We start from the raw sequence: 9,293 nt of genomic DNA, 5'->3' as shown, positions 1-9,293 counted from the left end.
TCCAGGTGTTGTGTGGTAAACCACTCTTAATTGGCTCTCTCATGGACACTGACCTAGACAGCCCTTGGCCTCAGCCCAAGCTGCAGCTTCAGCTCACCAAGTCCCCAGTCTTTGGAGACAGTGGCTTGCATTTCTCCCTTGCCCCGGGGGTATCCATGACAATGGCTACTAAAGCTGGACAGCACAGTCTGAGTCACGTGTCCTGGCCCCTCAGTAGCTCCCATACTGAGGCCCTCCCTGGCTACAGGGCAGAGGCCTTTAGATCACGCGCGCCCGGGAGGCTCTGGCCGGGCCCAGCCAATGGGCTGACGGCGCCCGCATGACCCGCGCCAGGAGGGCGTGGGGAGGCAGGCCAGGCGCGCACGCTGCCGGGCAGAATCACCGCCCCCACCTCGGCTCGGGACGGGAAGTGAGTCGCCGGGGTCCCCAGTGCAATCCAACCAGAGAGCAGGTCTCAAAGCCGCCTGTACCCCCGGCCGAAGCATGGCGGCCGCCAAGGTAAGAACGGCGGGCCGGGGCGATCTGGAGCCCAGAGGGGTCCAGCCGGGGTAGTAGACGCGGGGTTCCACCTTGCAGCTGAGGGAGGAAGGGGCACAGGGGGACTGCACTTGTGGCCGCGTGGGTACCGCGGTCCGATCGTGCTACAGAAACTTTGCCAGCCGGACACTCCCACTTGGTCTGGCCAGGAGCGGTGTCCCGCGGGACCGAGCCCTGGCCAGCAGGGAGGAGCGCGCGAATGGGGCCAGGTAGCCTGGGGCAGGGAAGAGCCCAGGGACACACAAACCCTTCTGCTACTTTGGGGTTCTCCTGCTTCTGATCGGACTGTTGTTGACCTGAGTTTCTCCTTCCAGGGGCCCCAACTGGGCCTGAAGCCTATCCTATTACATTTCAAGGGTTCCGCCCTCCCGCTGGTAGGGAAGTCACCTTGACTTCCGTTTTGGAAACTGGGAGACTTGGCCTGCGTCTGGGCGTAACTAGCCCTGGACCCTTCCCCACCCCCACCTCCCATCTTCCATCCCTCCCCTTCCTCTCTCCATCTGACAACACTTACAAGGCAGCCTCTGAGCCTCAGAGAGGCTTCTTTTTGAAAATGACAAAACAGATTGTGCTAGGAGCATGTCACTCCTGTGAAGTTCTACTTAAAAGGAATTCTGTGTAATGTGAATCGTTCACGAACCCAGGGAGAAGGCAGCTCTGACAGGTTGACCTTTCCTCTTTCACCGGTTCTTCAAACCTGCACACCATTTCAGCCTCTCTGGACTGCATTTCAACTTTTCTGGCAGAGTACCATATTCAGTCCCAATCACTCGAGTCATTGGAATTTATTGCTTTTAATTTTAAGTTCACGAAGGCAGCCCTTTAATCAAGCCTATACAACTTCTTAGATCATTTTAAGTGCAGTGAACTTAAATATACCCAACATTTCAAACATTTGTCCTTAATCAAAACTCTGTGATAACCCTGAAGAGGAAAACATGGCCACCACATCATATTCTGATTTATTCAGGCAAACTAATCACATTTGCAATGGAAATTGTAAGCAGACAAATATATTTAAATAGTGTTCTATGACTAGTCTCTCCAGGCTCCCCAAATCCTCAGTTTTCTTGTTCCTAGACTCAGCGCCTTAAGTGGCCTTCCTCTGTAACCCTCAGGAGTGTGCACTGGGTGTATTTGCGCATGAGCCTGTGGATAAGCACTTTGACTTATTTCTGAAGCTACTTTAGGTCTTTCAAGCCAATAGCCCCTTTCTTTGCATTAACTTTGCATGATATAACGATTGGTATAAATCAGTTGTTCTCTGGGGTAAATACCCACTCATCATTTGTACACCTGTGTGGGAGTGTAGTTACTTTGGAGATGCGGTAATGATGGGCACTAAATTGAGACATAAGCCTAGAAACAGAATAGAAGACTGGGCAGATACGAAGTAACAAGTGAGGAAGCAGGCGCAACTTTTTAGTTGCATTTTTTGCAATTGAGACACATCCTATCAGGGACAGTTGGCTTTTATCCAAGTCAGGAGGCCAAGGAAACTGAAACATTCCTTTCACCTTTACACTTTGGAAACCTGCCTTCTTTGTTATTTATTCACTGACAGTCACCTCTCTTCAGTTCTGATGGCTGACATATATAGATATAGAATACCTTCCAATAGGATATAACAAAACCAACTGTAAGTGGATGAGAAAGTCAGGATAAAGAGAAGGTAAGGAGAAGCTGGGCATTGTGGCACACAGGTTTAATCCCAGTGCATTGGAGGCAGGGGCCAGCCTGCTCTATAAAGTGAACTCCAGAATAGACAAGAGTTGTTAAACTAAAAAACCCTGTCTTCAACAACAACAGCAACAACAAACAAATAACGAGAAAGTAAGATGAACTTGGATTAATAGAAACCAAACGTGTGCTTGGTACAGGTGACAGCATTGTCTAGCTGCCAAAACAAAGATAGACCAGTTGCTTGGAGAGACTTCACTTTGAACTGTTCTCTGGGCAGTTACTCTCTATGTCTCTATGTCTTTTTTCTTTTTTCTTTTTCCTATTTTTGGCTGAGTCTCACTATGCAGCCTTGGCTGATCTGGAGTTTGCTGTGTATATCAGGGTGGCATGGAGATTCCATTGCCTCTTCTTCCCAAGGGCAGGGATTAAAGACATATATGACCATACCAGGCTCAACTTTGTCCTTGTTTATGATATATCTGAACTGGATTCCATAAAGCCACCGAGAGCCACAAATCCACATCTGTGGATTCCATAAGGTCATTTTTTGTAATGTCTCTAATTATAGATCAAGGACAGTATACTCAGTGTACACTTAAAAGGTCCCCGGTGAAGGTGTTGTGGGTCCATCCTAGTCCAAGAATGAATGTGTCCCATTGAGTTGCATTTGTGCATCATCATTTTTATTGATCGCTTCTTGCAGCTTCCGGTTAGTTCTGCCCAATGCTGACTTAAAGTCTGTGCGTCTTCCTTTTTCCTTGGAGTATAATAAGCCATGTTGACAGTTAGCTGAACACTGAGCGACAGACTGGAAAAATCTCAGCTAGGGGTAGAATTAACATACTTGTAAAGGATTTGAGGAGCTCATGAGAGAGAAAAGCCCACCCCAGTGAAGTAGCACAAAACTGGCCTGTGAGCTTGGGAACCCAACAGTTATGAGAGAATTCAATGTGTACTATTTTACTATAGTAAACCACTGGAATGTTTAAGTAGACAGACTGGAAAGATGTAGCCAGGGCAATTTACTGATCTTATCCTAATTCCTGGGTCTTTGTAGTGCCTCACATGTAATCATTTATTTCTTCTGTATCTCTTTTGGCTTCCCCATCAAACCACTGCCCAGCAGTAAAAGAGTTACTTTTTTTCTTCATGAAATAATGATCTGAATCAGCATGGTGGAGATTATCTCAGAAGCGGCGTTGGCACTGGACAAGCTTCTGCATTAAGGATGATTGAATTAAACTACTTGAAACTGAAAACTTAGAAAATGCTCATTTAAGTTCAGCCCTAAGACTCAGGGATGCTCATGTGTAAATCCAGACATCAGTACATTGCTGGGTTTCAATTAGCCTCGAACTAAAGAAAATAATCTGATGATAAAATGCAAGCACCAATTAAAGAAGCAAGTGCTCTCTGGGGGACCAGAGTTTATGCTGCTGATGTTGTCTTCTGTCTTAGGGTGTGTTGTTGCTGTGACAATTCATTCAATTGGCATTGTATGCTGTGATCTGAGTACTTGTTGCAAGTGATACTATCCCCAATGTTAATACCAACTGAACAACTAAACCTGAACAAACAAACAAATGCCACAGTAGGAGCCCATTCCTCCTAATCTGAGGGAATCTGAGGGAAGACTTATAAGTGTGACAACTCCCAGAAGGAATGAATGGCAATTGGAAAGATACACACACACACACACACACACACACACACACACACACACACACACTGTCAGGAACAGCAAACCGGAAGCTGGATAATGAGAACACATTCTACATTGGGAAATAGCATGGGCTTAAAAAAAATAATGGCTATCAATAAGGAATGGTTGCTAGATACCAAATTCCACTCCAAATGTTGTTTTCACTCTGTTAATGAGTCTGCCTTTTGAGTTAGATATTAGTCCTGCCATCCCTGCAGTAGATGAAGACTCAGAATCCCTGAACTGTGCTGTGAGAGACCTAAGACCTACTAATTAGGAAGTTCGAAATCTGGCATTCCAGTTCTGCCATGCTGAAGACATGAAGACACACAAGAGTGTGTCTTTGCTCTGTCTACCATACTGTCCCTACTGCAGCAGAGCATTTGGCAAGAACACACTTGGGAGGCAGCAAGGGAGGACTGGAGTGGCAGATTTAGAACTGGAGGTGTGAGCGATGACTTAGGAGAAGTCATACTCTTCCCTGAAAATCAGACTTTCAATTAAGGATTGTTTACAGGGTGCATCCTGTGTGCCGGTGGGTTTTGTCTTCATTTTACACTTGGAGAAGAAAAAACAAACAAACAAACCACCTTAAGTGTGTGAATTCTTCAGTTTTTCAGTTCATAAGAGAGTCAGCCTGGATTTTAACTTTGCTGGTGGGCCTTCAGAACTGCTGCTAGATCGTTGGTAGTGCAGTAATAAAGCACACTGATCCTTGTGCTATGTAGGAAAGAAAGAATTGTTGAATGCCACGGCTCAACTAGCTGAGGATGACCTTGAACTCTATGCAGATCAGGATGACCTTGAGCTGATCAGCCCTCTCCCTACCAGTTCCTCTCCAGGTGCTGTGATTATAACAAGCATTAGTCACCACATCCTGCATAAAGTGAGCTGTCATTAGGATGCCAGGACAGATTTTAAGAGAGCAGATTCCTCCGATGCCTTTCATGTTTGACTTTTTAGAGTTTTCGAAATCATTAGGGATGGGTGTACCTTGAGGTTTATGAAGTATAAGATCTTGTTCCTGTCCTTGATCCTGCCTTCTACCAGACAAAGATATGAAGTCCCAGGAAAATTTGCAGTTGATCTCAGTTAACTTGAACTCCTTTGCTCTTTAAGACTGTTCTTGGGCTCCCAGGCACTGGAATCATCTAGACAGCTCTGAGAGCTGCCGATTCAGGGCTCCCACCCCCATTTCAGGACTGTGTTGACATCTGGTGTGTCTGACAGCCACTATTCAAGTGATGTGTCTTGTGATTCCCTGTTGGCTTTGAGGACAAAGACAGAAGAGTAGTGAGACCCATAGGCCCTGTAACTGGGAGGAATGGTGTTCTAACTCAGAAGAGGGTCAGGTGGGGACACTTGATTCTTTTCCAAAAAATTTAATCTCGCTTGTGATTCCTGCTGCTTAGGTATCAAGGTCATATAGTTTTATAATTACCTGAGAGTTTAGATTTTAGCACCCAAATCACCTGGAAACTCTTTGGATTCTTGTAATGTGTCAGTGGTTTTCTGTGGCCAGAATAGGTGCTCCCCCTAGTCCCCGGGCTGGGGGTACCTGAACTTCTAGCCCCTTCCCTCATCCCGTTCTGGCACGCGAGGGTTCTAGTATTCCCTCATTTAGGGCCTACAGGTCTTCAGGCACTGGTCCGCAGATAGAGGACTGGAGGGTAAGTGTCTTAGTTAGGGTTTCTGTTGCTGTAACAAAACACCAAGACCATAAAATGAGTTGTGGGAGGGAGGTTCATTTGACTTACAACCTCACCACTGAAGGAAATCAGGACAGGAACTCAAAACGTCAGGAACCTGGAGGCAGGAGCTGATGCAGAAGCCATGGAGGGGTGCTCCCTACTGGCTCTCTTCCCATGGCTTGTTCAGCCTGTTTTCATTTAGAACCCAGGACTGCCAGCCCAGGGATGGCACCCACAGTGGACTGAGCCTTCCCCCATTGATCACTAATTGAGAAAATGCCTTACAGCTGGATCTCATTGAATGAAGCATTTCCTTAACTGAGGCTTCCTCCCCTCTGATGACTCTAGCTTGTGTCAAGTTGACACAAACCCAGCCAGTACGGTAGGTGAGGAGGGCAGTGTGTAGTATAATAAGAAAATCAGCTGGCACGGTGTGTTTTCGGACGTTGAGTTCTTTTTTAGAAGATGTCAGAGGAGCATTGTCTTCCTTTCCCAGGGCCAACCCTTGGGCCACTTGCCCAGGTGAGCAGCTCTGCCACACTGAGCCATTTCTTTATCTTCCACTATCTGTGAGGATTAGGCCCAATGAACTGTTTGCGCTGGCGCTTCCTGCTCGTTGTTTGCATGCCCCCTGCTTCATGTATCCTTGGATTTAAGGTGGGCTTTAGGCCTGAAGGCTCTGGCCTGCTGGCGTTGTGGGTTGGTTCTATGTGGGGAGGAGGATGGACTTGTTGAAGTAGCTATGGAAACCTGCAGTAGCTAAGCAAGTCTGTCCTTAAGACTTGTCCACCCAGACGCTTCCTGTGGGTCCAGCCAGCTAACTCACTTAAGTGATCGCCTTAGCCACAGACCTCTGCCGAGGAGGGAATTCCCCGATGCATGTGTGGCGCGTGGTCTGATGCTTCTGTTCATTGCTCTGCTCATTCAGTAGAGCAGTTTTGTGTTACCCAGGAATACTGTTGATGGCTGTCTTAGTTAGGTTTTTACTGCTGTGATCAGACACCATGACCAAGGCAACTCTTATAAGGACAACATTTAACTGGGGCTGGATTACAGGTTCAGAGGTGCAGTCCGTTATCAGCAAGGTGGGAGTGTAGCCACGTCCTGGCAGGCAGGGTGCAGGAGGAACTGAGAGTTCAACATCTTTATCTGAAGGCTCCTAGCAGAATACTGACTTCCAGGCAGCCAGGAAGAGGATCTTAAGCCCACGCCCACAATGACATAACTACAAGGCCACACCTCCTAATACTGCCACTCCCTAGGCCAAGCATATACAAACCATCACAATGGGAGAGTCCGATACTTCATGATATGCTTACTGTTCATGCCAAGATAGTTCTTGTATAAGAGCTGTGTAGTACCATGGGTAAGGAAGCTGTGTAAGGGAGACTAACTTGAAGAGATGGATGGTGCGTGTTCAGGAGTTATCAGGATTATACAGGATCCGATTTGCCTGTTCTGAGTACTGGTCACTGTGTGGATGGTGCTGGTGGCATGGTAGCATTTCTGCAGAGGACTGGCTAGCTCCCGAGTTGACTTTCCTAAGTAGGAAGAAGCTACCAGGGCCCTTCTTCGACAATCTTTATTCAGTGACTAGAAAGTTGGAGAACCCGCTTCTGCTACTGGAATTTGGACATTGATCTCTCTGGGTACTCTGTATCACCCTATGGGAAACAGGGGACCATTCATGGCTGAGTCAGCTCCATGGCATGCAGCATGTGAGTTCATTTTGGAAATCATGATGTTTAATAGGAATATCAAAACATGTCTGTTGGAGCCTGTGAGGCATTCTACGTAACTGTAAACAAAGGGACGGGTACCTGAACCGTACAGGAGCTTTACTGAAACTTACCGTGGAGGCTGAAACATGGATGCCTTAGTGGCGTGTCCACGTGGTCCACTTGGGCAGCCTTGCTACTGAAATTCTTATCGTGCCCATCCAGAGCGCAAGCAGACACATCTCCTCAGATGCTTTCCTTGGGCCCTTGTTACAAGTGCAGCGCATGGAGCTAGGCCCCAGGTCTGTGGCGTCCACATCTGCACTTTAATGAGATCCCCAGGAAATCCTGTCCCCATGGAAGTTTGAATGGTATGCATATGGAGTGCTCATTACCATGCAATTAAAGGCCTTTCTTTAATAAGGATGCAGCAACTTTGGATTCGTTGTTAGTCCAACCTTTTGCTGAACTAAATACACAGTGTCGAAATCGTGTATACATTTATGGTCTTTGCTTTGAGTATCTTCCCTTGGAGCCCAGGAGTTATTTTGTAGCACACCTCAGGGGGATTATTGAAGGGTGCTATGTAAGGCTTGTGCTTTTTGTCCATGTCTTCACTTCTTCTCCTGCCTGTTGATTTTTGACATTCTCTCCAGTGCTCACAGGTGAACTAAGTTCCCATTCCATTCTCAGTGCTAGCTGTTTGGTGTCCAGGACACCACTAAAGACTGGGGTGCACATTTTACAGATCAAAGCAGACCTGGCCTCCAAGTTCTCTCAGCATCCTTCAGTCTCTGCCTGGCCCCAATCCTGAACTATCCAGCCTAAGGGCTTGACTGTATTTTCACCAGTGGCTCCCCTTTTATAATCCAGACATTTTGGTCTCTATCCCTTCCTACCTCTCTCTTTCTCTCTCTCTGCACACATGCTAATTTTTCCTCTCTTCTCCACTACTCTCTCCCTATCTTCCCTTGGCGACTTCCCTGGCCTTCTTCCTTGGTGTCAGTGAATTTGCCTTCTCAATAAACCTGGATTACATATAATCTAATCTGGTTTGAATTGGCTCATTTCCCTATTGAAGAAGTTATTTATCACTAGCCTCAGGTGATCCCATGTTTTGTAGATTTAGTGTCAAACTCTCAGACTTGATATCTCTTCTCACTCTCTCTACTTCTCCCTTGTGGGTGTCTCTCCAGATTCCCTGATTGTGGTAGGAGGTTGGTGTCTCCTGGGCTCTGCCTCTCCTCCCTTTAGTGACTGTTATCTGCCTTTCGAAGAGTGGCCACCCATGCCTGTGGAGCTGAGCTCCAGCCTGTACTATTCGATATTTGCTGTAAAACTCAATTTGGGGACCTCAGAGATATTTCAAACTTTGCTCAGCTAGAACTTCTCTGAATCCCCCAAGAAGTTCCTTTTCCTGAGGTCCGACCTTTAGACAAAAGCCAACATTCTCAGGGGCCTGAAGCAAGTTCCTACTTGCTAAAAAAGGGAGTCACTCTTCTTATCTCTGGCTAGAGGAACACTTGGCTCTCAGTTAACAAATGACTGTGATGGCTTGTCAGTGTCAGTGCTGGGCATTCTTCCCTTAACCCTGGAAGTCCTTCTCCTGTGGTTTCTCTTTGCTTCCCGAGAGATAGCCTTGACAGTGTGAAATGAACTTTTTAACCCATGGAGCAGCGATTTTGGTTTCTGCCTCCCATTCTCGTTCAGACCTGAGTACATCTTCTTGGTGTTTCTTGCTTTCTGCCTGCTGTCTCGTTTCTTTTCAGGGAGCCCTGGGAGGCTATCTGCAGGCATTTGCCTGTGTCAGTTAAACCCATGTCCTATCCTGGAGTGCGATGTCCTTTTCCATCCAAGTCGTTATTATTTCTTAGTTACACAGTCACTGTGGCTTCCACACTGCCTTTGTGTCCCTTTCCACAGCTCCCAGAGTAATCCTCAGAGATTGGTTCATGCTGCCAT

General features: G+C 46.9%; 1 protein-coding gene across 5 annotated transcripts in view; it reads left to right on the top strand.

Annotated features, from left to right (window-relative positions):
• The first annotated feature begins 293 nt into the window (after positions 1-293).
• Positions 294-9,293, top strand: part of LOC110296011 (calcium-binding mitochondrial carrier protein Aralar2-like) — an 87,581-nt gene continuing 78,581 nt past the window's right edge. For 2 of the 5 annotated variants that reach the window (XM_021164490.2, XM_029478919.1), the window contains exon 1: positions 313-498. In XM_021164490.2, coding sequence (XP_021020149.1) covers positions 484-498 — 15 coding nt within the window. In that variant the 5' untranslated portion in view covers positions 313-483. Of the gene's footprint in view, positions 499-9,293 lie in introns of all 5 variants that reach the window. The other 3 variants (XM_029478917.1, XM_029478918.1, XM_021164489.2) reach the window with 3 other exon arrangements.

The sequence above is a fragment of the Mus caroli genome, chromosome 6 (genome assembly GCF_900094665.2).
Source record: "Mus caroli chromosome 6, CAROLI_EIJ_v1.1, whole genome shotgun sequence".
NCBI lineage: Eukaryota > Metazoa > Chordata > Mammalia > Rodentia > Muridae > Mus > Mus caroli.
This window is presented reverse-complemented; position numbering and strand designations above follow the sequence as displayed.